This window comes from Anopheles merus, unplaced genomic scaffold (assembly GCF_017562075.2).
Source record: "Anopheles merus strain MAF unplaced genomic scaffold, AmerM5.1 LNR4000182, whole genome shotgun sequence".
NCBI classification, from domain to species: Eukaryota; Metazoa; Arthropoda; class Insecta; order Diptera; family Culicidae; genus Anopheles; species Anopheles merus.
The window spans coordinates 21,290-48,300 of NW_024427762.1; the positions used below are offsets into that span (position 1 = coordinate 21,290).

Below are 27,011 nucleotides of genomic sequence, written 5' to 3' on the forward strand. Positions count from 1 at the left end.
TTAAAATAGATCATGATTCATGAAACTAATAATGCTTTCAGCGTGTTACAGTACGGTGGGAATTGATGTGGAATCAACAGAAAAACTATTTCTAGAGCTTTGTTGTTAATGACTAATCAAAGTGAGATAACTATACAAGACAAATACTGTCGTGAAAATGATCATACAAAATGAAGTGACATGAATAAAATAACGTTCTGTGGATGATATTGAATAATTTCGAAACTGGAACTTCTGATAGATAAATCAAGTGTTAATATTTTAACGAATTCAATAAAAAATAAAAAACAGTTTTTGTGGTATTATGTGACAAAAATATCCGAAAACTAGATTTAAAAAAAATAGCCACAGCATGAAACATAAGGCAGTGCGATCGTTGCGATGGGAGATTTAGCTTGTTGAAAGTAATCAATCAATCGATAACGGATAGCAAACTCAAACTACACGAATACAAATATTGGAATTAATATATTTTTTCTATTTACAAAAGAAATAGTTGTAACGCTTACACTTGTATGTATTCATATAGATATTTACGAGCTAGCTCATAATTCCACTTCGCTTGTAGATAAAGCTCAAATTGAACGCTGCCTCAGCCTTTAAGTCCAAATACTGCGGATTTTCCTTTACAACTGCACTGTCAAAGCTCAGTACCCGTTTATAGTAATCGACCGCTAGATGCAGCAATCCCAACTGGTGATACATACGGCCCAAGTTGTAAAAGGCTTCGTGGCGTAATTCTTCCGGTCGGCCGGTGAGATACTTTTCCATAAACACGTTTGCCTGTGCGATCAACGATTGCTTCTTGTTGGTGAACTTTTGACACGCAATTTGTGTCAACGTAACGCAATCATCATCGCGTGCAGTGGATCGTTAGTAACGAGGTATATTTTGTTGTACTCATTTAAGGCATACTTGTAGGTAGAGCAGTTGAGATGATAGTTTGCTATCAGCACCTTCGGATAGACACCGATGCCCGCTGAGCGGAAGAAAACCCTTGCCAAATAGCGATGATACCGTACGTCGCCACTGATAAAGATGACTAAATTGAACAAATTCCAAAGCTGTGGATGGTTGATCTTTGCTGCGAATGCATCGCCTTTCAAGTTGAACAACGGACGAATTTGGTCACGAATAATGTTTAACCCAAAGGTGGGATCGCGATTGTAAATGCACGCCGTCAATGCAAGCTGCTGTAGTTCCGGTCGATAGTTGTAAAAACGCTTCGAGGTCTGCAAGGTAAATACCAACTTCATGTAGTAGGTATAGTCGCGAAGCTCGTCAGCCACGGTCAGTAAGCGCAGCACAAGTTCCCACTCAGTCTCAACCGACAAATCGTTCCCGGTTACGAAATCTGGAACACCCTCGCCAGGAGTCCGATCTTTACACTCATGATATTTCACGTGCGATAGGACCGCAATATCTTGACGCTTCCGGATCTGATAGCAATGACGCGCCAGTAGCATAAAACCGGCCGCTAGAAACTGTTGGTAGCGACCTACTTCGTGCAGCAGCAGACATCGTTCATGCAGTACCTCGGGATCGAGATATTCTTTGTCTGGTCTTGTTCCAGTGCTTGCAGTGCTTCATCGTATTTGCCTTGCTTTTTAAGCAAAGCAGCCAGCGCCAACCGGGCGTCTAGATGATGCGCAAGGGAAATCACCTACAATCAAGACATACAATTAGGTCTGAAAAGGAGAGATGCAGTTGTACTTTACCTTCTCATATCCGACAATAGCCTCATCGTAGTTTTCTATGCATCGCGAACAATCAGCGTACCGCAACCAGACTGCAGCAAGCGAGAACTTTTTACTCTTAATCAATGGCACCAGCAGCCGAAGAGCCTGGTGGTAGTGTTCTTCGTTCATCAGCGCTTCAGCAACATCCAGATAGCAATCGCCAGCGTTCTCCGGATCGATATGTGTCAGAATGTCATCTATGGCTTTATCGAAACACTGTTCACACTTCAGATGCACAAGCACGACTGCTAGCTTCGTACGCAGATCGAGCACTATGTCATCCGGTATATCAATGGAAAAATTAGGACTCAGCTGGGTTCCCTCAGCAGCTCCCATATCGTAGTTGTGGAGTTCTACGTTGGCGTGTACTGCTAGAATATCTAACGCTCGACGGTAGTGACCGTTGGCTATTAACAATTCAACCAGCAGATTAATGTCCTCCATGTTAAACTTCTCCTTGGCCGTTCTGTACGCCTGCTGCATTGCATCCAGCGCAGCACTGACGTTGGTTTCCTTGTGGAATTTTTCTGCCACCCGTTTGGCGATACTGATAAGAAATCGGCCTGTTCCTTAGGGATAAAGGGTAGCATGTTGTAGTAGTATTTGAACGCTTGCTTTTCGTCTCTTGTCTCCATTAGACGTGCTCGCTTTAGACGCATGTCGATATTTTTCGGATTGGCTCTTATGCTTCGTGTGTAGCATTTCAGCGCTTCGTCAATATCGCCGCGGTCGATAAATATTTCCGCCACACGTGCCCACTGCTCCGCATCGGAAGGGTTTAAGTGGGCCGCAATTTGCGAATACTGCAGATACTTTTCCGGATCGTCCATCTCGTGTATCTGTGCGAGCGTTATGAATGGTTCGTGAGCCAACGGAACTTGTCGGATAATTTCCATACACAGATCTTCCGCCGTGCGCACGTCACCCCTTGCATAGCAAAGGTTTGCCTGCCCCATTAAACCTTGCAGGGCCGCTGGAAGAAACCGTCGCTGGCGACGCAATGTCACCTTGCCCTCCGTTCTTGGAGATCCTTGCAAGTTACCTCTCAAAACATCACGCCGTGCATTGCTGTAGTCCTGAAAGAAAGTGGTCTTTTTCTTATGACTCTGATCAACCTCGGCATCTTCGTCATCCAGGTCGTCATCCTGCTGCATGCGCGCCTGATACTCGGAGAATGTAATTTCCCGTGCAACAAGCTTCTTGATCAAAACCTCTCGCTGGTGTGTATTTTCATCGTCGGTTTCCGATTCCGATTGGGCGGAAGAGTTCCCACCGGCAGATGAAGTGGAGGGAGCATTATACGAACCGGTTTGCACCATCGCCGGATGCTGTTGCACTTCGACAAACTCCGATAGATCTGATTCATCAACTTCATCCACCTCCAATTCCTCAATTTCCACATTGGAAGCATCGTATTCTACATCACTATCCGCCATCGTGCTGTAAATCGGCAACTTTTAGGGAATTCTAATCTTTGTTGCAATAGTTTGGTAGTTTCCAGTTTTCGAGTGGTAAATAAATGAACAAAACACGGCTGTTGTCAAACAATCCCGACAGTTCGGGTTGAAAAGAGGCAGATAATGGTTTCAACACACTCTGTCCTTGTTGCACAATCACAAGGTTGATTAGCTATTCAACACGGCTAGTAAATAAACCTCGACTAATCAGGAGCTATATTTGAAGAAAAAAAAACAGGATTTTTAATGACATTATAAAATTGACTTGTCCTTAAATAAGTTAAGTAATTAAAAATATTTCAGGTTTTCTGAAAACTGAACTTAACAAAATTGTGATAATAAATGATTGTTTAACTTTAAACAAATAAAGAACAGTAAAATGTTTGTTTGAGTAGTTAAAATTGAACTTGACAAAAGCATTTCCTTGAATGAGCGTAATTTATCAAAAATGAATGAAAATAACGATATGCTGCCCGCAGACCTTAATGGCTTAACCGTAGAGTTGCAACCAGATTTACACACGTAAGTTGGCAACCGGCATACCCGGGTATTCCACACGTTTCGATGCAAAAATAAACGATTTTCATAGGTAAACAATGCTTTCTATATTTTAATGCTGTAAGCAAGTAATATCGACTATATATTCCTTCTATTTCATTTATTCATTAAGTTTTTTTCTTTATTATAAAAAACGTCAATCGAATTTGGAATCGCTTGAATTTGACTCGAAATAACACAATACTAAAAGAGGAAGAAGGGAACGTCATTCTCCATACAAAATGTATGGAATACCCGGTATGCTGGTTGCCAACTTACGTGTAAAGTTAAAAAAAATCAAAATAATACTTACAGGCTGTTTAAAATTACAACTTATGCCCAAAAAATCATAATTAAAGTTGGTAGGCTACGGAAATTTCAGATCAATAAAACAATGAATCAAAGTTATTGCAGTTCGAAGTTGAAAAAAATACCGGTATCCGTTGCCAACTTAGGTTAAATGGCTTTCATGGCTTTCATTTACCTCAAAACTCATCGAACACACGTTGGAGCTGTGACCGCTACCTTAGGAAATGACGTGCCGTGTCAAATATCTGCTCACTGGATAGTTTCAGGCCCGACTCCGCTGATGTGACACCGCTTAGCAATTTCTTCTTCGGGCGCGGAGCTGTGGTAAAAAAAGGTCGTGCATATTTTCACCAGATGCTGGCGTAGAACATCTCTTGTGGCGGAAACGTGAAAAGAATCACGGTCTCGCTAGTAAATGCTAGTTTTCTACAGTACTGGGTAAGACCAGATATTTATCGGCACTAGCATAACCGGGTGTGCGGGTTTACGTGTCTTTTTTTTACTTTGGTCGACCAAGTGGATAAAACACTGCAGTAGAATATTATGGTGTGAGCGGTGCGTGAGCGCAATCGAAGTTTTGATTGTGTGTGACTGGATGAAATGTAGAATATAGAGTATATCACGATTTTTTGATTTATTCATGGGCGGGCAGGAATCTACTAGAACGATTTGCTTGCATCCTCGCTCGCTCGGGTTCCGTAGAGTTGTTCGGCAGTGAAATCAGGAGGGGGACCCGGTAAACGTGTGACCGCAATAGAGCGGGACCGAACGTGTGGCGCGTGGTAATGTGATGTGTTATCAGTTTTGGATTATTTGGTGAATCATTCCCCCCTCGGATCGGATGATGTGAAGAAGTGTTCGCATTCGCCAATTAAGTGCCCTTGAATTTAAAAGGGAAAACATGCTTATTGAAAAAGAGGCCTACCAGCGGGTGTAACATGAAGCAGTTTATTGCGAAAGGTTGAAGAAAAGGCAATGTAACTTTAAATTTAGACGGCATTAAACACAGCAGGATGGGCCATAATACGTCTAAAAAGCAGCTCATCGAAAGAAGCCGTACATGTTCGCAGAGGGGCTGCTCTATGTGAACGTACGAGCGAACGAACGCTTCACGTGCTTATCTGCATGAGTCCCGATTGGTGGAAATGAGTCACATTTGCACGAGAGGGAACAGGCGTACAGTTTTACGAATACACCTGTCTCTGCTTCCAGCCGGGTGCCCCAAACTGAATATTACAACACCCCGTCTAGAAAGCTCCATGGGCTAGCCTTCGGGCGGGCGGGCTGACCTCAAAGATAAACCAAGGGTAGAGAATGGAAGTTTTTTTCATTTCAATATCGTTCCAGCATTTAACTTATTTCGAGTGGGCTGGCGATTAAAAACGAGTGAAAACATTCTGCAAAACCGTAAACATCGTGCATTTCGAACATTGTGAAATACACAAAAATGAATGTCCAAGCACGCTTTTGAGAATGCTTTCTAAATGAAACGATACCGTTGTGTTTATTTCTAACCGGCGTGAAAACGGCAGCATATTTTGAGAGACAATATAAATATGTTTGTTTTGACGAACCGTTCATGCAATACCGATTTTGTTGCAAACTGTTCGAACTTTCTCCCGCTTCATTTTGGTAACCCGCGTCTACTTGCGTGGCCCGAATTTACGACGAACGCACCACGAATAGCAACTAACTAAAAGCGATTCACGTCGATGGTAAATTAAGGGAACGAACAATATTTTGCTTTGTTTGGTTTGAATATTGAACCTCGATTGTTGGTTACATAGTGACAAAGAAAGTTAACATACTTTCGTCACTGTGTATCGTATGCTATCTATAGTTTCTAATCTTCTGGTAAAATACATGACCATAAATGAGTTGAATTTCAAGAGAATGTCTGATTGTATTTGTACAGCGACAAATAGGCCTAATTGGAATAGATATATCTTAACGAACGTTTAATCATATGAAGGAGTGTGATATGATCAAATCCGTAATGAAGCGCTTCGCTCCAAACATGCTTTCGGGTATGCTTACTAAATGAAGCGACGCCGTTCTTTCTAAGCACTCCGCCAATATCGCCTGACGAACAACCGACGAAAAGGAGCATTTTTTTTCATGACATACAGGTAAAATAATTTAATTTATCCAACGTTGTAACAAATGCTCGTTTATTGTGCAGATTGTTTCAACAATGATTCCAGTATTGCTTAGAGCCGAAATGTAGAAAGAGGGTTTTATTGTGGTATTCTGCTGTTGTTGTCCATATTTTATGACTTTCAATTACCACATGTCGCTCCGGACATTTGCTAACGAATGAAACCGTAGCATGGTCTAAGCTGTTGCTGTTTAGCACTTGCACCTTGAGAAGGTGTTATATCCAGTGATGGATATGTAAAAAACATACGGGGGATACCTACATTGTTGCAGATTTTATGTGACAAACTGGTACCGATAGTAAAAGTACTAACAAATATATTCAACCACATTCTGTGTATCTATTTAGCAATTGTGTATGATACAGTGGTTAATAGAAACTAACCCGAATGCCATTACGATCACCCAAGAGCGGGTAACCGATTTTTTTTTGCTGTTTGATAATGAGCTGAGTTTTCTGAGCCAAAAAAGCCGACTTACTCCATAAAACTGACCGAATTAAAAATGTATTTAAAATGCAAAAAAGAAAATTCAACAGTACAACATCATGTCACGAGTTTGCCGAGTTCTGACCACTTCCTGTGTATATTTACATGTTTGCGATGAACAACACGATGAACCCTATCGTTGTTATCCGGCTCACGCGATGTAGTAACATAGGCACAAATCCGAACTCTTGGGTAGGCTAATGTACCGGTAACAGTCTGAAAACCTTCTCTCAAATAATGTGGTAGTGATTTAACATTTAAATTTATTATTTTCTAAACAGACATATTCAATTGTATTGCCAGCTTCGCTGTATGCGGTAGTGTGGGTTTAGCAGTGCGCTGTGATGCTATAATTTTGATATTCTTTTTTTGTATTGATAACGTATCGCATTCTTTTATCCCGCTGATAAAAGGGGACGGTTTATTGCATGATGTGTTACATAGTGATTCAGATTGGGAAGTTGCTGCACATTCGTGCAAGCAGGGGAACTTCTTTACTATGTTACGTCACTTGACGTCGAAATTAATCAGCCATTAAGATTAGCCACCCTTCCTATCTTTACGTCTTTGCTATGTGTTGCTTAAATGTGTGGCTATGTTAAGTCTGCCATCATATTTACCAGCGAATACGGACGTCCAATAGCATCCACCGATCCTTAGACTTACGATGCTCTGGCATTCATTGTACACAAAGTAAATTTGCATTGCTTGTTGTTGGTACACACACCACCGTCAACATCCCTGACTAAATGACGCTAATTGACATAGTCTGATGTTGATCTTGAATGCTCTTCAGTTTATTTTTTTGTTCGTACCGTAATACTTGTACATATCTTTTAATCCGTGCATTTTTGTTTAAATATTCCATTCCAGACATCTTCTACCAAGCGTCCGTACTGAAATCGCTGAGTTACGGTGGATATTTAACCCGGAGTGCTGGTTGTTAGCTAACAACGGGTCTCACAACCAATTGCGGGTCAAGTAACGAGTATTGGAACAACGCACAAAATGGTTAACACACCGTACATAATCAATGAAATTTACGACATTCTTCAGAAGGTAATAATGCTTAATTAAATCTGCTATTGTGATGTATCTACGCGGTGGTCTAATGATTTTTTCAATTCAATTTCAGTCCTCCCCGTTTGAATTGACATTGGAGGCCTTGCTGGCATTGGGAGTAATATGGATAGTTTTTTACAAACGCACGACAAAGAAGATGCCCATGTCAGAAGAGGAAATTCTTGCACGGTGGACACCGGAACCACTCGTGGCAGAGGTACCACAGGACCATCCAGCGCTGAAAACAAAGATTGTCGAGGGACCAGTCGGTAAAATGGTAAATGTAAATGGCAAAGAGTGCATCAACATGGCCACACACAACTATCTCGGGCTGGCAGAGGACGAAGACATTAAGCAAGCGGCGATAAAGAGCTTGCGAAAGTACGGTGTCGGTTCTTGCGGTCCGCGCGGATTCTACGGTACAGTCGATGTGCATCTCGAGCTCGAAGAACGGTTGGCGAAATTTATGAACGTGGAGGAAGCTGTAGTGTATTCGTACGCGTTTTCCACTATAGCTAGTGCAATACCGGCCTATTCGAAGAGGGGAGATTTGATTTTCGTGTATGTACACTTAATGGAATGATTACGGCTCTACTTTTCTTGTTAACGGGGTATTAAATCGTTTTTTTTTGTTTACAGTGACGAGTGTGTTAATTTTGCTATTCAAAAAGGATTGGACGCTTCACGAAGCAAGATTTTTTACTACAAACACAACGATATGGACGATTTGGAGCGATTGCTTCAAAAGCAACAGATTGAAGACAAGCGTAATCCGGCAAAAGCTAAAAAGACGCGACGTTTTCTGGTAGCCGAAGCCATCTATATGAACACGGGTGAAGTTTGCCCCCTGCCTCGGTTGGTGGAATTACGAGCTCGTTACAAACTACGCCTTTTCTTGGATGAAAGCATATCTTTCGGTGTGTTGGGAGATAGTGGACGTGGGTTGATTGAGCACTGCAATGTCGATGTAAGTATAGCCTGGGTAATCCGATCCCCAAGCGTCGGGTAAAATGAACTAAAAGGCCATGTATTAACGTATGCTCATGTTACATGACTTCAGAAAACGGAGGTTGATTTGGTATCGGCTGGGCTAGAATGGTCAGCCGCAACTATCGGTGGCTTTTGTGCCGGTTCCTCGTTCATCGTGGAGCATCAGCGGCTCTCCGGATTAGGGTATTGTTTCTCTGCCTCACTACCACCCTTGCTTGCACAGGCTGCCATCAGTGCGCTGGATCGATTCGAAAGCAACCCACGAATATTCGTGGAACTAAGAGAACGCTGTCGAATGGTTTCAGAGTATGTATTTGAAATTAAAAAAAGTGTTCCGTGGTTGTAAGCAATGGTCTGTGAAAATATTTACCCTTCTTAATTGCGTGTTTTAGCAAACTTTCTCAACTGAAACACTTCCAATCAAGAGGTGATCCACTATCTCCAGTGAAGCATTTATATCTAAAACACAAACATGAAAGCTGGGTGCATGAAAAGATGCTTCTGGACGAGATATCTACTGAGGTAAAAAGCAATTACATTAAGTGAAAATGCTTTTATTTTTAATAATGCAATAAACCCTTTCTGGTCTGGCTATTTCAGTGCATCGACAACGGTTTGGCGGTGATAGCGGCAGAATATTTGGAAACCATGGAAAAGCATTGCCCAAGGCCAAGTATTCGATTAACGGTTAATCGTTTGCTAACGGAAAAGGAAATAGACGATGCTTTCCGAATTTTAGAACATGTTTCAGAGAAAGTTTTTGCAAGTGCGGGTTAAAATAAGGATGGTAAGATATTTCCACTTTATGATGCTATCGGTGACATAAGCTCACGTACACATAACACAAATTGTTGCGTACCAGGGGGCTTACAGAGCTACACATACCTTCCTATTCTCCTCCTATTTGAAACAATGATCAAAAAGAATTACGAATAAAATTATCATAATGGCCCCTTGTAAACAGGTGCAGCAAATCTGTGACCCTTCGTCCTGGTTGGGTCATTATAAGCATCTCCAAATGCACAATGTAATTTGTTGGGTGGTTTAATCATATTATTGCGTAATCCGTGAAACATAAACAAACCCCGGAAGAGAAAATGTCACGAATATTTTTTTTTAATGATTACAAAAGAATTGAAAAGCAACTTCTCCTGGCTTGTGATCAAACTACTATGACAAAAAACTAGCGCAGCCAGAATACTAGCCAGAAGGCGCCATTGCTGTAAGAAACAAATAATGCCGCATCTATATTTTAGTTAATTTTCGTTAGACACATTCATCCAGCATTGTATGGAGAAGGTTGAACCTTTTGTGTATGGTTATGTTGAAACATGTTCACGATTTCTGTTTTAAGCGCGTATGTCAATGTATATTTTCCGATGCTTTCCGTCAAACTATCTAGCTTTTACCACTATTTTGACAGCATGTCATTCGTAACAGCTTATAGTCTAATAGTCAACAATAAGTTTGCAAATTAAAGTAAGTTTTGTTAACATAATCCCCTGATGACTTTGTATGCGAATGTACAAAACATGCAAAACAACCAGCACCACCAGTATCTTTGATAGTATGTAGACATTTGCTTTAGATTTTTAAGAGATCAGGAGGGTCGTGTTCATGCGAATCTAGAATTAGATGGAAGTGTGCGGTAAACACAGCGGGCTAGACAACACTGGAAAGGACGCCAAGTAATGCTAGTATTATTAAACAAAAGCGTAACCCGAAAATAACCCGCAAATATGGCATATTCCGAAATGAAAAGAAAAAAAAACACACACAGAGCAAAGCATGTGTGTACAGTTGCATGAAACACGTGAACTCTCTGGTTCAATCGAATGATAGGGCCTTAAGCTTCAGAAGCAAATGCTTGAAGTTATTTAATAACGAACATCGTGAGACGAAATCGACTATCTGTTCTTTTGCTTTTTTATCGTCTCGACATAAGCTGATCATTATACCCCCCAATATCTTTTGCATGCGGTACATCTGTTTTAAACCGTGATTTCAACTTCCTATGCTGAGGGACAGCATTGTTGTGCAAACGTCACGGGATCACGGTATGTTTGTTTCAGTTTGCCAAAATGTGTACACAACGTGCTTTGTGCGATGCATACTTCTACGCGGGTATGCCCACTGTGCGAACCTTTTGTTTTTGGTAATGGATTATCAAAAACAACACAGAGTAAAATAAGTAAAAACGCTTTGCAAGATAAAGTCAATACTTAAACAGTGCTTTAAAGGATAAGCTTAAACAGAGGATAAGTTATGTATGAGATTTTCGTAGACACTGGAATAAAAACGGGAAACTTAAAACACCAACACTTTCATTTTGATCTGTGCGGGGAACGGTTTGACGAAAGAATAAAAAATGTTCACTTTCAATGCATGCCTATTTTATTTTGCTCTCTTTTGATTCTATTTTTAGACTATAGTATAGCCACTGTATCAGTGATATGAACAACCAAGGGCTCGAAAGCTAACTAAAATCCATCAGTCTATACTGCCAAACGGCAGATAGATAACGCTTTCTACTGTCCAGATGAACGTTTCCCATAGTGCTCTTCAATTTAAGCGCGCGGTGCAATCTACTGTGGGGCAAGAATGCAGGCGGTTCTGCAGGGCATATACAGTTGGATATGATTCCGGCGCCCGGCCCAACCCTCTGGGAATGTATGATGCTCGACATTCTTATCGATACGATTGAACCCACCAAACTCGGCGTCGTCGGAGCTAAGCACAACGCGATACTTACCGGCCAGCTCCACGCCGATGCGATAATCCGTGAAGCTTTTGGTGGAGTGAAAGTTGAACAAAAACAGCAGATTGTTGCGCTCGAACGCGATCACCTTATCATCCTCGTGCTTCCAGCTAACGTACGCCGGCAGGCAGTCGAGCCAGTGGTACTTCTCCTCAGCGTGATGCATCGCGCGGTCGAATTCGTTCAGGAAACGGTATTTCAGCAATTGATCGTCCACCAAATGCCACTGCCGTCGCGCATAGTGATACGAATCGTTGTTGCCAACGCGCGGAAAATCTAACCACTCGGGATGGCCGAACTCGTTGCCCATAAAGTTCAGATAAGCCTCCCCGCCCAGGCTGTGCGTGATGAGCCGAATCATTTTGTGCAGCGCAATGCCACGGTCAATGATAAGGCTTGGATCGGACACGATCGACATGTGCGTGTACATCTCTTTGTCCATCAGCCAGAAAGCGATCGTTTTATCGCCAACCAGTGCCTGATCGTGTGATTCCGCGTACGCTACCGTGCTTTCCTTCCATCGGCGATTCGTGAGCGTGTGCACAATGTTGCCAATGTTCCACTCTTCGTCGCTTTTCGTCTTCAGCAACTGGATCCATTTGTCCGGAATGGCCATGGCGAGACGGTAGTCAAACCCAATGCCGCCCTCCTCAGTTGGGCGACAGAGGGTCGGCATGCCGCTCACGTCCTCGGCAATCGTAATAACGTTCGGATCCATCTCGTGCAGGAAATAGTTGGCGATTGCCAGATAAATGAGGGCTTCCGTATCGACGTTAAGCCCAAAGTATTCGTTGTAATCACCGGAGAACCCTTCTCCACCTCGCGAGTGATACAGCATAGAGGTGACACCGTCAAAACGATATCCATCAAAGTTGTACTCATCGCGCCACCAGCGAAGGTTCGAAAGCAGGAACCGAAGCACTTCGTATCTGCGGACGGAGAAATTGAGGTAACATTAGAAAGAGGGGAAAAAGAAGGAGCCACACCAAACACCGCTACTTACTCCGAATAATTGAAAAGCCGGCTACCCCACGTCGGATGCTCACCGCGAGATCCGTCGTGGAAGTAGCAAGCATTCGTACCATCGAATTGATTCAGCCCGTCCTGCGTATTTTTGCTCGCATGCGAATGAACCACGTCGAGCAGCACAAATATGCCGTGCTCGTGTGCCTTATCCACCATATACTTCAACTCGTCCGGGGTACCGTACCGGCTTGAGGCAGCAAAGAAGCTCGTAACCTGATATCCAAAGCTAGCGTAGTACGCGTGCTCCATGATGGCCATCAACTGTATGGTGTTGTAGCCCAGCTTGGCGATGCGCGGAATGATGTTGTCGGCAAAGTTGCGATACGTTCCCACGCCGTACTCCTCCGTTGCGATGCCTACGTGACACTCGTAGATACGCAGCGCCCGAGGCCGGCTAGGCTTCCGGTGGCGGAACATATATTTTTCATGCGCCGGCGGGTGCCAAACACGTTGCTGAAAATTAACCCCCAGCTCTTTCGGAGGTGGCACTACATACTTAGCCCATGGCGATAGGCGATCGACCAGCGCACCGTCCTGCTTGCGAATGATCACTTTGATCTCGGACAAATGTTTGATAGCGCAGGAACCGTCCGGGTTCGGTGGGATCTTCAGCTCCCATTTTCCGAAGGCCAGTTTTTCGTACGGCGTGGCCAACCATTGCCAGTTATCTGCGGAGAAGAAAGTAGAAGTGAGCACATATTTAGTGCTAGCATTACTCAAGCAAATGAAATGCGTTTTATTGTTGAGCAATGCGCCAAATATTCTTTCCATCAGTGGGATAAGAAGCACAAATATTACACAAGATCAAATGAAGGTTGAGGGAAAATGCATTCGCAAAACGGTTCTGCATAGATTCTTAACGGTAAAATGATAATAGCATGCATGCAATAATATTTGTTTTGCTTTTAGATTACTTAATGGGTTTCACTATTGTGTACTAATGACTAAATGACATGATGTAGTATAACCTGTGATAGTGTCAGGTCATGTTTATCAGATCAGAATCGATTAGAGGAGACATCTTGGGAAATGCTAAACGAGAACCAATGCCCGGGTAGAGGTCGACAATAGGGGGAGAATTCTACAAGTGTCATATTTTACATTTTGAAGCGAAAAACATTCAACGAAAAAAAGTTCATTTTACTCACTGAAATCTCCAGTTAGATACACCTCCTTAGCACCGGGAGCCCATTCGCGAGCTACAACACTATTGTCCTGGGCGATGTGCAAACCAAAATATTTGTAGCCCTGGGTGAACTCATTCAGACCACCTTCTAGGTCGTTCAAACGCTTGATCCATCCACGGAATTCGGTATTTCTTAAGTAAGCAGCCAAAAGAGATAAAGAATGTCATTTGATTAAGTGCAGTCGATGTTTAATTAAACAAGTTCACACAAATGGCTGTGTTTCGTCCCTCGTTCTGTGCTCTGTTTTGAACAAAGCTACTAATCTTCTTAACAACTGATAGACGATGACCGTCAGTTGAACTTCTTCGTATCATGCTGTCCTTATCTACGTGAATGCACGCATTCTAAGATCGCATCCGCATAGGCACTTGCCGGCCCGACGCTGCTGCCTCTGCCCGTCCTGAACGGCAATGACCTTGGCGTGACATTCATTAGATGATGGCTCAGGAAGAAAAATCTCTCGCTTTCTTGGACAACACAACCTTTGGCGATGACGGATTTGAAGCCAAAAGCTGAGCTCAGTTTCAAATTACACAGTCGCGTCCGGTTTAGCCGACACACTACACTTTTCCTGAGCCACCGGGTGTTGTATTACCGGCGCGTACGCATTTGCTGCTCGAGATGAATGGAACCGGTTAAGCTTACCTGCGCCGAATTTCTTGCTCGTGCGATTTAAGGTACGGATCCAGCTCAAACAGCTTTTCAAGATTCACTTTAGGTTCGTTAGCCATAGTGGAGGCTTTTACTGTTTTTCTCCCCGATACGAGACTGGATGCTGCTCGATCAGCCACAAACAACAGCGGACTTGATGCACCGCAACGACACTTATGAATGAACTACTACGAGTGGGCGCGCCTGCGAGGTTAGTCCGATCCACTACGCAACGAACAGCGAAGTGACGAGCTTCGTCACTAAGTCCGATGAGTAAAGGACGATCAGATTGGAAGAAGAATACTGGTCGGCGGGTTCTGAGGAACGGGACTGCCGCTTGTACTGATGTTTTCCTTTTCGCAACTTACAAGAAAAGTACGAATATTGTTATTATGTGCTGGCGCTTGATTGTTTGAATGGAATCTGACATTTTTCGAACAGAACATTTTGCTGCTCAATGGTATTTCAGTGCGCTAAAAGAAAGAAAACATCTGTGAAGATAAACAAAATAACAAACAGTCGAATCGTCTTTCGGCGAAACGCTTCAAACGCTCGTGTGACGGCAATCGGAAACGCTTCCTTGCTGTCAAGCTGGTTTGTTCGATCGTGGTGTCACTAGAGAGACATCAAGATTTTTAATTTAATATTTTTTTTAAAAATTTGCTGAAATTTTTATGATTGGAAAGCTTTTCAATAAAAATAAAACCATTTAATAAATTTTACTTTACTTCATCTGCAAGGATTGGTTTCATTTGGTTATTGGCAGCTGTCTTCCGATATGACCGTGCGGGGCAGCCTTAGTGTGACAGGTTCTTCTGTCGTATTTTTCCGATTCCACTTTGCCTTCCCGGTGTCAAAAAAATCGCACACGAAGTCGTGCGTCGGAGTGGGAAGATAAAATTAGCAGTTTTCCTTTCGCTGGCAGTGTGAATTTACTTCTCAATCATCTGTGAGTTGGTGCAAGATGAGTGGAATGATTCGACTTCCAACGGTGCTTGCCAAGAACGCGCTTTCAGCGGTAAGTGAAAGTAGTTTGAATGGAGTGAAAAGTTTACCAACTACACCACCGGGCACAGTGGAAATGTGGGCCGTTTTCCGTGCGCGAGACGGTTCCAAGTGCGATTTACTCTTGTGCACGAGATGGATTACACAACGTTGTGCAAATTTCGCAACAGAGAATAACGGTGGTTACAAACTTGTGCGGTCGGCGCCCGCCGTTATGTAATAAGTTTAGATAAATAATTAGCGATCTATTCGAATCTGAAGGAAAACGTGCTCGACGCGTACCTATTGTGGGGTTGTTAAAATAAATTTGCATCCTCCAGTTGGTGTACCCGTACCCCTGTACCCAAGGTAGCAAAGCCAACTAAAACAATCCAGATCATTCCGTTTCTCGATTCGTTTGTAGGTTATGTGAGTTTTGTTATCTTTGCTCTGGTGCTGGCTGTTTTGATAATCCAAGTACACTGGTGTGCTTATTTTTATTAATTTCGTGCTTATGTTTCGATATCATTTTACGCGTAGGTTCGAGGCTTGACTGCTGGTACGTCACAGCGCAACCTGCATTTCACCGTTGGACAGAATAATGCTAAATCGAACCCGGATGCCATTTCGCGAGAGTATCCCGTCGTTGACCATACTTACGATGCGGTCGTTGTTGGGGCCGGCGGTGCAGGACTGCGTGCCGCTTTTGGGCTGGTTGCGGAAGGATTCAAGACTGCCGTTATTACGAAGCTGTTCCCTACCCGTTCCCACACCGTCGCCGCCCAGGGTGGCATCAATGCCGCACTGGGTAATATGGAGGAGGACGACTGGAAGTGGCACATGTACGATACGGTGAAGGGCTCCGACTGGTTGGGAGACCAGGATGCCATCCACTACATGACGCGCGAGGCACCGAAAGCGGTCATTGAGCTGGAAAACTACGGTATGCCCTTCTCCCGCACGCCCGACGGCAAGATTTACCAGCGTGCCTTCGGAGGACAGAGCTTGAAGTACGGTAAGGGTGGACAGGCGCATCGCTGCTGTTGCGTTGCGGATCGTACCGGCCACTCGCTGCTGCACACGCTGTACGGCCAGTCGCTCAGCTACGACTGCAACTACTTCATCGAATACTTCGCCATGGACTTGTTGATGCAGAACGGCGAGTGTGTCGGTGTGATTGCGATGAACCTGGAGGATGGTAGCATTCATCGCTTCCGTGCGAAGAACACGGTGCTGGCCACTGGTGGGTACGGCCGTGCGTACTTCTCCTGCACCTCGGCGCATACCTGCACCGGCGACGGTACGGCCATGGTGGCGCGCGCTGGATTGCCCTCGGAAGATTTGGAGTTTGTGCAGTTCCACCCGACTGGCATCTACGGTGCCGGTTGCCTGATCACGGAGGGCTGCCGCGGTGAGGGTGGCTATCTGATCAACTCGCAGGGTGAACGGTTCATGGAGCGCTACGCGCCGGTGGCGAAGGATTTGGCCTCGCGTGACGTTGTGTCCCGCTCGATGACAATCGAAATCCGCGAGGGACGCGGTTGCGGCCCGGAGAAGGATCATGTCTACCTGCAGCTGCACCATCTGCCCCCAGAGCAGCTGGCCCAGCGTCTGCCGGGCATTTCGGAGACGGCAATGATTTTCGCCGGCGTTGATGTAACCCGCGAACCCATTCCCGTACTGCCGACTGTGCATTACAATATGGGTGGCGTACCGACGAACTACAAGGGCCAGGTGCTGACCACGGAAAATGGTGCCGATCGTGTTGTGCCGGATTGTACGCGTGCGGTGAGGCCGCTTGTTCCTCGGTGCACGGTGCCAATCGTCTCGGTGCCAATTCGCTGCTCGATCTCGTGGTGTTCGGTCGTGCTTGCGCCAAAACGATCGCTGAGGAGAATCGTCCTGGAGAGAAGGTGCAGGATCTGAAGCCGAATGCGGGCGAAGCATCGGTTGCCAACTTGGACTGGGTGCGTAACGCCGACGGACAGGTGCCGACATCGACGTTGCGTTTGAATATGCAGAAGACTATGCAGACGCATGCTGCCGTTTTCCGCGAGGAGAAAACGCTCCAGGAGGGCGTGCGCAAGATGGGCGACATCTACAAGACCATCAAGGACGTGAAAGTGTCGGACAGGTCGCTGGTGTGGAACTCGGATCTGGTGGAAACGCTTGAGCTGCAGAATTTGTTGCTGAACGCAAACATGACCATCGTCGCTGCTGAAAACCGTAAGGAATCGCGCGGTGCTCATGCTCGTGAGGACTACAAACAGCGTGTCGACGAATACGTAAGTAAACAGACCCAAACAATGCAAATATTCGGTTAATTGAAACGTAACGATGGTGCTTATCGAAAAGTGTAAAAGTCAACCGAAAGTCATAATCAAATATTTAAATTAATTATTAACCATGTAAAATCCATGTATGTACACAAAGGTTAAAATATTTTAATACGTTAAGACGCATTTCATTTGGAACGTGATTACACCTTCCCTACTGGTCTTTGTTATCGGTGAAAATGAGACATGATGTCGTCACAACACACGAATTTCACCACCGGTAGAAATTGGGTGTTACCGACGCATGATGTTTGTTTTGTTTTTACGCGTTTTTTTTTATCTGCGACGTAATGTTTTCTTACACTTTGTTCCTTTTTCACTCGTGTTTCCGCCACAACAGGACTTTAGCAAGCCGCTCGAGGGACAGCAGAAGAAGCCGGTGGAAGAGCACTGGCGTAAACATACGCTGACGTGGATCGATCCAGCCACCGGTAACGTCACCATCGACTACCGTCCGGTCATTGACGAAACGCTCAGCGAGGAATGTGCTACCGTGCCGCCAGCCATTCGGTCTTATTAAACAAACAACAAAACAACAACCGAAAGATGTTTGCTGTCGTGTGATCTATTTCGGGAGGGGGGTATATCGCTACAACGAGGATGCAAAGAAAATCTGCCTACACCATCTCACGCTTTCGCACGTTTTCCTTCTATCGGCAAGAAGCGTGCGCGTTGCTAGCAGCTTGGCTATTGAAAGTATTATGTGAGTATCAAGCGTATATAACCCAACACCATGTGATTGTCTCTGAATGACCTTGACCTTGAATAACGAGACAGCAACTTAGTTTTGGATTGTGAGTGAAGTTAATGAGGCAGACAATCAGCCCGCTGATAACGGATGCAGGCGCCTGTTCGTGATCTCAATGCACTGCACTAATCACGGTTTGTTTTTATTTTTTTTCATCTTTCTTTCAGTAACAGCATACGGATCCGATCACACCCCATCACTATTTATTGCATCTTGAATGTCGACATTTTACGTAAGAGTGAAGAAAAAAACTGCGTGAAGAAAGCTAAAAAACGGGCACCTTACAACAAACACAGTAAGGGTAATGTGTGAAAAGGGTTTTGAAGCAATGCTGCTGTAGACGACATACCTACCATCAAGTGTCAATCCTCGCCCCACTGCCAGTGGCATGAATAATGGATCAATTTTGCACACAATTTTGTGTTTTGCTGGCAATTGTTCCATTGTTCTAATAATGTCTTGATCGTATGAAGATACCAGTGAGCGATTTGAGAGAATAATTGCAACGACGATTTAAGACGGCAACGATAAGTTAGGAGAAGTTTTGTACGCGAAGAAATGAAAAAAATAACGAGCCGTATTAGTGAGAAAAGCGTATCCTGAGTTGGATAATTTATTTAAATCCAAACACTATTCATTACTGTAGGCAACCAGAAACCAAAAGCAAAACAAAAAAACTAAAACCGAAATCTTAATTGGTGTACTTCATTAGATTTAGTATGCGATGTGCATGAAAAAAAAAAGAATTATTTGCAAAAAAATAAACCCCTACACATTGGAAATCGAAACTGAACCAAATGGACGATAATAAAAACATGTTGGTGCACCTTGCAGCACAAATTAAAAAAAAAAACCCTTAGGGGGATGTGTTTGATAGCTGATGTCCATGGAAAAGGTCAGAGAGCTTGCAACTGCCGAAGATATTCTAGCTAGCCGTTGTACACATCACTGGCCCTTGTTTTGATTTTCACAGCTTAAACTTCCGTACCGGAAATCGATCGTTTAGTTTAAGATTATATTTTTTTTAAACTAGTTTGTTAGTGACGTGAAAGCATGTAGTTATTTGACAGACGTAAAACAAATTATTCAACAATAAAAATTACAACACCACACAACAATCACTACAAATCATGTTCGTTTGTGTTTCTTTCCAAGCAAGAAGAATTGTTAATCGATATGCAATGATAAATACTCTACCTCATCATATAAAGTGTGTAGTGTGAAATTAGTGGCATTGATGCGATGCAAGAATTTTGCTGGTAAAGTTTCTTACCAAAACGAAAATTGTAACAACACAAAATAAACGTTAATACCAGTACAATCTAAATATAAATAAAAACTGTTGAATCATTATTTGCAAAATAACAAACAAACAAACAATACATTGTATTAAGACCGTTACAAAAAACCCTGCGTTCAAAATTTCTGCAACCGTGCGAAGGGAGCAACAAGCTTGATCTGCTGCTCCTGGCGCTGCTTTAGTTTGTGATACATTTTTCTCAAACGAAAAATAGAGAAAAACAACACTTCAAACAATGAGAGAACGCTAATGCCAAGACACAAGCTGAATGCTCCACCAAGATTGGCTGCAGAAAGAAAAAAAAAAATACACACAAATACAGTCAACATGCTTCTCAACCTGGGATGGTATACTTCAGATAACGGCAGCGAGTGTTGCATCCGATCGTAGTAGCCATACAGACCCCATATTCGGACGCTCAATTTTACTGCTGTTGTTGTTTTAGTTTGTAAGATGTTTTGCCATCCGTGTGGGTCTGAAGGTGCTCGAAATGGATTCCAAAATCGTTGCCAATGCTTAATACTTACACAGAAGCGAAATCCACGACACAACGACAATTCTTCTGTTGGCTGCCACGACCTGATTGCTCATAAAGATGTGGAAAATGAACTCAAAATCAGTGAGATTCGTTTCTTTACTAGAATTGAGAGAAAGAAAAACCACAAACGTTCAATGATGCGGCGCTGCATCGCATATTTCACGGCCAAGTACTCACTAAAACGGATTAATCGAAAAGTTGTAGGCAGAAAAGTTGGAAACAATCGAGGCCGTTTTGTACGTTACATCACTGCACGACGGTAAGCAATTGCATTGCAATCTTTTAAACATATCTTGTCGTGAGTAAAAAGGAAAAACAGTATTACCTAGCTGTTTAAAGTTGATTTTGGTGGTTTGTTGTTCGCATAAACTTACAGTAATTTTCTACAAAACACATTGAATCGTAGACAGTGCAGTTTCTAATGCCCTGTCCATTACGACCGACCATCGGTCGGGGCAGATGGAACGGATGGCATCCGCACTTTCGGTGCACCTCGTTCCGCAAGCATTCGAGCGTGCATGCTGGCTGGCGGTACCTTTCGATCGGCGGACTGAAGTCGCTCCCGACGATACAATCTCGCTGGCTTTGGGGTAGTGCTAGGACCTGCTCCGAGCAGCGCGAGTCCGTCGGTAGAACATTAACGAACGTCTCCTTACCCAAGCGTATCAAGGTAAGTGGAGACGCCTCGACGGCGAAATCGTGTGGATGGTGTATCATGAGCTAGTTTTTGTTGGTATTTAGTTGATTAGATTAGAGTAATTGAATCACGGGCAGCAATCGTGACGCTCACCATAAAGCCTTCCGAGTAGAGTGCCCCTGATTTGCCGTCCGATGCCTGCGGGTAGCCGGTGCCGATGACGCTCAGGCCCCCGTGCATGCCGTACGTATTGACGACGAACGGGTCCTTGTTTCCGCGCACGTTTGGGTGATAGTTGAAGGAGCAGCACGCACCGTAATGGCTCGTGGAACCTATCCACCCGAGGAATGCGTGTTTGGCAAAGCAGGGGAACTGCTTGCCCGCCCAGTAGCACACCAGTATGAAATCCTCACAAATCATGCCCAGCTCATCGATGGCCTGCTCGATGGTGTAGTTGTTCAGCTGCAGCACGTTGTCAATCATCCGCAAGTCTTGCGGCCTGGGAAAGGTCCACTGATGCTCGGTGAAATAGCCCAGCGAAGGTAAATTTTTGATCACGGATTCTTTCGTCGCACCGAGAGGCAGTTTGCTAGATGTGCGGAGAAACATTAAGTCAGCAAGTATAGAATTAGCCCTCCTGTGTCACATTTTCCGAGCAGCTTCACTCCTCCTCACATCTTTTCTACGAATCGTTCCGCCTTATAGTCGACCACACTCTGTGGATGGCACAGGGTTATGCCGGGAAAGGGAACTTGTACAATCTTCATCTCGGACGCAATCGTCATACGCGTCGGCGAATCGACAAACTTCTGCCACAGCAGGTAGATCAGTACGATGCCGAAGACGAAGAAGGCTACTATGATGGCGATCCAAAGCAGTCGCACGAATCCGGTTGTAACCTGTCGCTGCAGATAGTACATGCCATGGATTTTGGACATGGACGCAAAGTCGTAGAACGTATCGCGTACAGCATCCCACACGAGTTTACCAATTCCCTTGGCTTTGCCGAAGGTTGTTCTGTTTTGTTGGCGGTTTCGATAGCGCGGTAGCTGGGAAACACGAACCGGCTTGGGTTGAAATATTCCCGGCGCAGGTGAAATGTTCATGATTGCAATGTACTCGCGTGCGGCTAAGAAACGGTACTGTGCGGTGTAGGTTTCATGACGGATCACATTATTACTGTATACTTTCAGAGAAAAAAACTCTTCTTTATGAACCATGTACTACGGGGAAGGTGAATGCATGAATAATTAAACAATGGTTTAGCAGAACACGAGTGTATGATTGCATTATTGAATGAACGGTGTAATTGTTGGCGAGCTCTTACAGCCTCTACCCACCAGTACTATAATTATAATAGGCTCATAAAACCAAAACAAGCACAAAAAGCTCTAAATTTATTCATAAATTAGAGCGTACACATCTACTCCGCATACACATCTAAGGACTAAGACGAGCCGGGAGCAGTCCGTTGATCGATTATAAGGGTTTTAAGTGATTGCTATTGAATTTAAAAGTCTCCCTGAAAAGATTTTTTTTTATCGTAAATTAAAAACTGTCTAATTATTAGCGTATGAAAAACAAAGATTATTTAAAATGTCATTATTAAACTTGTATTGTCTGGAAAAGCAAACGATTATTCATCCTAGAACTGTAGGAAGTTGCTAAAATGTAAATGAAAATTGCATAGGAAAAGCTCTCATGCAAATCTAAGAAAGGCGATACGAACTGCAAAATTTAGCCAGGATAAAATGGGGATTTCAGGACCTCATACCGGTCAGCATCAATTATTCAGCATCAGTTCCTAGGTTCATAGGTTCATGATAGGTTCCAGGACCGATATGGGTTTATGATCAGTTCCAGGATCGGTATGGGTTCATGATCGATTCCAGGATCGATATGGTCTCGTGATAATGCTTTAAATTCTGTATTCTGTGATGTGTTAGAAGCGGCGCTTACAATTCCTAAATTCACGGCTGAATGAGCCGTCGTAGCAATTGGCCAAGAGTTGGTTGTGTACGTATCAGGATGTGTGTAGCATATCTGCAATACATATTTACTTACTTACTTATCTGGCGCTACAACCGCTTTGCGGTCTTGGTCTGCCTCAGGAGTATCCTAAACCGCTTACGGTCTCGCGCCTTCGTCTGTCAGTCCGTTATCCCGGCCTTAATGGCGGACGCCTCCACGCCATCTTGCCACCTAAATTTGGGCCTACCACGCCTCCTCTGTCCTTGTGGACGGCCTAAAAAGACTTTACGGGTCGGGTCGTCCGTTTCCATGCGTACAACATGGCCAGCCCACCGGAGCGAGCTTGATACGCTTTACAGAACTTATTATAATATACACTATCACTATCAATACATTCATTATTGATTCACACACTCAGAAAATCAGATCATACCTTAACAACGCATAAAAACAATTGTGACATACTTATCAGAACCAACCGAAACGTACAATATAAGCAGGAAGAGTTTATGCATTATAATCCAAAGCAGGAACAGTATAAGCATTAATCCCAAAACAGGAACTTAATGACAAGAACCATTGTGTTTTAGTAAAAACAATATCTTTCCAACATACAACCCGGAAACCAATTGTGCGAAACCCTTAACTTCTTTTGAGTATAAATAAAACTAACTCCAATAACGGCAGGTCAGATTCGTTCCGGCTGTCAGGAGTTGGACTATGTCCATCTAAAATCTATAGACTTCTCGTTTAAAGAGTTTAGTTATGTTCCCCTTCCCAAGGTAAGGCTACTAAACTTCAACGTTTCCAATAAGAGAAACCCCTTCGGGGTTTCTATGATCGCATGGACGATCAAGTGTTGAAAGTCCGCTTTGAAACAGTATACCTCAGCATACCTTAACGATGTTTAAAATCCACCTTGGCCAACGCGAGTTCAAAGTTATTACATGGCAACCGCCCCAAAATCGAACATTCCACATGGCGACCGTGACTATCTCAATACATACCACACGTGGAAAGCAAAAGGATATGTTAAAATACTATAAACCTCTTCAATTTTCAACATTTTCTACAAGTGTCCATCTTGTCCCAATTTTCAATATTTTCCTTAAGGTGTCCATCTGTACCTATCTTCCACTAAATGTATATTATACGGCTTATATTATTAATATTATACGAGTTTATGGAAGTCCTCTTAATGGAAGATTACCATAAGCTTTCAGAGACAACTGCGACCATCAAGTATGCAGACGGAATCGTTCGATGGTCCGATTCGAGGATCAACGCTAATCAATGCGCACACTGCCACCGGTCTCGCCAGTTTATTGGCTTCTAAGATGATATCGACATTATTGGTAGAACTCCAGCGAGGATTTGTAAGACGTAAAGAAATTAAAACGCTTAGTAGCAAAACTTGAACTGATGATCAATTGCAATTCGTTCGTTCGACACGAGTCGAAAACAATTTCGAGTTATTATCCTGTTGCAACATGAATTAATGGTTGTCCCCGAGATACACGGTAGCTCTTACACGCAGATTCAAAGATACACGGTTTTATAAATTTAAAAGTTCTTTGAGCAAATTGTACTGATTTGACACATCAATTGTGAAATGTGAAATATATTCCCTTTTGATCAAATTTTATGATTCTTTTTAGAAGGCTTAAAATTTAAATAAACGGTCAGAAATATCAAATATCAAATAAATAATTTTTTGGCTAAAACCTATCACGTGTTGCAAAACTACACGAAAATTAGTCATATTTTGGCTGGAAACTCGCGGCTCGTAAAATTCGACTTACGCAGAAATTCGAGATACGGGGCTGTTTACGGTCCCTTTTTCCCTGTATTTTCAAATCCCGCATTTTGAATAGATATATCAAGGAGTTCACACAGTTTAGTTTTATTTAGTTTAGTTTAGTTTAGTTTATTAATCGATGGACTATGAAGCCCTCTCGAGTCAAAATTTGTTTACAATACACATTAGATAACGAACAGAACATTTATATATTGTTATTGTTGAACGCATTCCGAACACTTAAAAGTGAAGTCAGTTCCATTATCGTCATGGATTTTATTATAGGTATCAGTCGTAAATTGTTATTATAGGTATCAGTCGTAAATTGTTATTATAGGTATCAGTCGTAAATTGTCGTCAATACCATGCTCACTCCATCCCATGAAAACACAATCCCTAACGGTCACATTGCTATTTTAATTAAATATAAAAAATATCAAAGAAAACACATCATAATGTGCTTTAAAATATTTCTCTTTTTCTAAATTTTGTACCTTTATTGATCATATAGTCCATGTCTATTAATATAAGTGGTTCAAATACGTCAGATTGGCCGAAAGATGAAAGCGACATTACAATAATTAATGATACAATAATTAAGTCGAAATGCTCGTTATAGCTGCAAACCTTTTACGAACTAAGCTTTCTATGAACGTCCATGCCCAAACATGTTTTAGAGGCAACACTGAGTAGTTTTATTGGCAGCACTATGAAAAGAAGTGTATCTACGTATAGTTCCATTAACTATATGTTTGAATTGAGCTGAAAAGATTGTAGTTTAGCAATTTGTGTAGCAAATAGCGAAAGTGAAGCAATGTTTAATGTAAAACAATTTACTAAACCATAACAACTTGTGCAACGCCATGCGACCATAACTTTTAATGATAAAAATATGTTGGATAATAAAGATGTGTAAAATAACAATGTAAGCAAAACATATGGTAAATAAAGCTTAATTTATACACAAGTTTTACATGTTAGTGTATGTGTAAGTATTCGCGAGTTGTACGTGCATTACGCAATTACCCGAACTTGTCGATTATAGGCGCATATTGTGTTTATTTGAATGATGAAATACAATAATATATCAAAAATTCTATTTGTTCGAACGATGGAAAACAACTATATTATTAGTGCAAAGCTGCATGTTTTCAATAAACATGGAAAAAGCACCTAAATTCTTGGAAAGCTCAACGCTATTATATTATACTTTCTTTTTTCTCAAAAATTTACATACAACACCCGGTGTTCAACCCCTCCCCCCCCCCCCTTATATTACATTTTAAAAGCGGAAAAACATTGCAGCCTGCACAAAGGCGCTTGCCTGGCACCGGATGGAATGCTTTATTAGAAAATGGAAATAAAATGCTATTGCCACATTCGATTGCAGCTTCAGTTCATACTGGTCATGATGGGTACCCGATCTGGCCGCAGCCATGAAATTGGTTACCCGTGGAAGTAAGCAAAGTGGAACAGGTTTGCTTCCGCTCTTCGCTCCGGATATGCGCATTGCCTGTAATAAATGTTCGTAATATTGCGGTCGCGGTGGGACATTATGGGAATGCGGATGCGGTAGATGTCTTTCCGGCTGCCGGGACCAACCGGGACGGTATTTGCAACAGGCGACACATACTTTCTATTTTATTTCCGATGAAGGAAATTATTTTCAGCTTCGATTTGAGGTTTCGGCCATCGGTGCCATCGGGGGTAGGTGCAATGGGAAATTGAAAGCGATGTTTTATGTGATAATTCTACAACAGTGGGTAGAGCTAACAAAAAAGGAAATTTACCCGTAGCTAATCGGAAATGGTGTTGGGCGTCTGTAAGTAAGCTTTTAAGAACAGCGAGAAATATTGACCTTGAGTTTTTTGAAGCCATAATGTGAATGTGTAATGATATTGGTTAAAGTAGAGATAAAAATTTACTTTGTAGCATATTTAAAACTATTATTCAAAGTTGTCAAAGAACATTGTTTATAATATTTTGTAGGAACCTGGAGCAAAACGCATTTTTTTCATCCCGTTATACTGCTCCAAGCCTTATCTTAATGTTTAATTCCTTCCTATTTGTAAGGCATTTCCTCCTTGTACTCAATACTAGTAGAACAATGGATAGCAGCTCTTTGTGAATTATCTAACAACCTTACAATAAACATTTTAGAGCTTTTATGTTTCAGAGGCTTTGGAGGTGACATCAAAGTAAAAAAAGGGATTTCTTAATTCAAGGCATAACAGTTGGCTACAGTGTGCAAAAATCTCGGCCGTCCGCGCTCTTTTACTGATACCGCATAAGGATTACGATTCGGGTCCCAGGTGAACCCTCTTGCCCCAGAACCACA

The 27,011-nt window shown here is 42.8% G+C and overlaps 3 protein-coding genes and 2 pseudogenes across 3 annotated transcripts; 2 read left to right on the top strand and 3 right to left on the bottom strand.

Annotated features, from left to right (window-relative positions):
- Window positions 1-505: 505 nt before the first annotated feature.
- LOC121601789 lies at window positions 506-4,294 on the bottom strand (annotated as a pseudogene).
- LOC121601793 (serine palmitoyltransferase 1-like) lies at window positions 4,262-9,683 on the top strand. Its single transcript, XM_041930590.1, has 7 exons — window positions 4,262-4,480; window positions 7,561-7,746; window positions 7,823-8,310; window positions 8,389-8,716; window positions 8,810-9,045; window positions 9,132-9,261; window positions 9,340-9,683. The coding sequence occupies exons 2-7, from the start codon at window positions 7,696-7,698 to the stop codon at window positions 9,514-9,516; spliced, it is 1,410 nt and encodes a 469-aa protein (XP_041786524.1). The 5' UTR covers window positions 4,262-4,480; window positions 7,561-7,695; the 3' UTR covers window positions 9,517-9,683.
- A 1,432-nt stretch (window positions 9,684-11,115) lies between these two features.
- On the bottom strand, window positions 11,116-14,836 carry LOC121601790 (1,4-alpha-glucan-branching enzyme-like). The gene is made up of 4 exons (XM_041930588.1): window positions 14,356-14,836; window positions 13,672-13,841; window positions 12,501-13,191; window positions 11,116-12,426 (listed from the first exon to the last, which is right to left on the bottom strand). The coding sequence occupies exons 1-4, from the start codon at window positions 14,439-14,441 to the stop codon at window positions 11,325-11,327; spliced, it is 2,049 nt and encodes a 682-aa protein (XP_041786522.1). The 5' UTR covers window positions 14,442-14,836; the 3' UTR covers window positions 11,116-11,324.
- Window positions 14,837-15,207: 371 nt separating this feature from the next.
- Window positions 15,208-19,269, top strand: LOC121601791 (annotated as a pseudogene).
- A 188-nt stretch (window positions 19,270-19,457) lies between these two features.
- On the bottom strand, window positions 19,458-22,452 carry LOC121601792 (sodium channel protein Nach-like). Its single transcript, XM_041930589.1, has 6 exons — window positions 21,580-22,452; window positions 21,058-21,493; window positions 20,642-20,987; window positions 20,445-20,559; window positions 20,257-20,366; window positions 19,458-20,015 (listed from the first exon to the last, which is right to left on the bottom strand). Exons 1-6 carry the CDS (start codon window positions 22,122-22,124, stop codon window positions 19,846-19,848), a joined length of 1,722 nt encoding a protein of 573 aa, XP_041786523.1. The 5' UTR covers window positions 22,125-22,452; the 3' UTR covers window positions 19,458-19,845.
- Between the last annotated feature and the right edge of the window lie 4,559 nt (window positions 22,453-27,011).

Bases quoted from the DNA above. Each gene is read 5' to 3' on its own strand.
- LOC121601793 (XM_041930590.1), top strand. From the start codon at position 7,696: ATGGTTAACACACCGTACATAATCAATGAAATTTACGACATTCTTCAG. The intron at 8,717-8,809 runs GTAAGTATAGCC...ACATGACTTCAG, and splicing joins TTGAGCACTGCAATGTCGAT to AAAACGGAGGTTGATTTGGT. The intron at 9,046-9,131 runs GTATGTATTTGA...TGCGTGTTTTAG, and splicing joins CGCTGTCGAATGGTTTCAGA to CAAACTTTCTCAACTGAAAC.
- LOC121601790 (XM_041930588.1), bottom strand. From the start codon at position 14,441: ATGGCTAACGAACCTAAAGTGAATCTTGAAAAGCTGTTTGAGCTGGAT. The intron at 13,842-14,355 runs GTAAGCTTAACC...TGCTTACTTAAG, and splicing joins GAGCAAGAAATTCGGCGCAG to AAATACCGAATTCCGTGGAT. The intron at 12,427-12,500 runs GTAAGTAGCGGT...CTCCGTCCGCAG, and splicing joins CGGCTTTTCAATTATTCGGA to ATACGAAGTGCTTCGGTTCC.
- LOC121601792 (XM_041930589.1), bottom strand. From the start codon at position 22,124: ATGGTTCATAAAGAAGAGTTTTTTTCTCTGAAAGTATACAGTAATAAT. The intron at 20,367-20,444 runs GTGAGTACTTGG...TCTCAATTCTAG, and splicing joins TTTTCGATTAATCCGTTTTA to TAAAGAAACGAATCTCACTG. The intron at 20,016-20,256 runs GTAAGTATTAAG...TTCTTTCTGCAG, and splicing joins GTCGTGGATTTCGCTTCTGT to CCAATCTTGGTGGAGCATTC.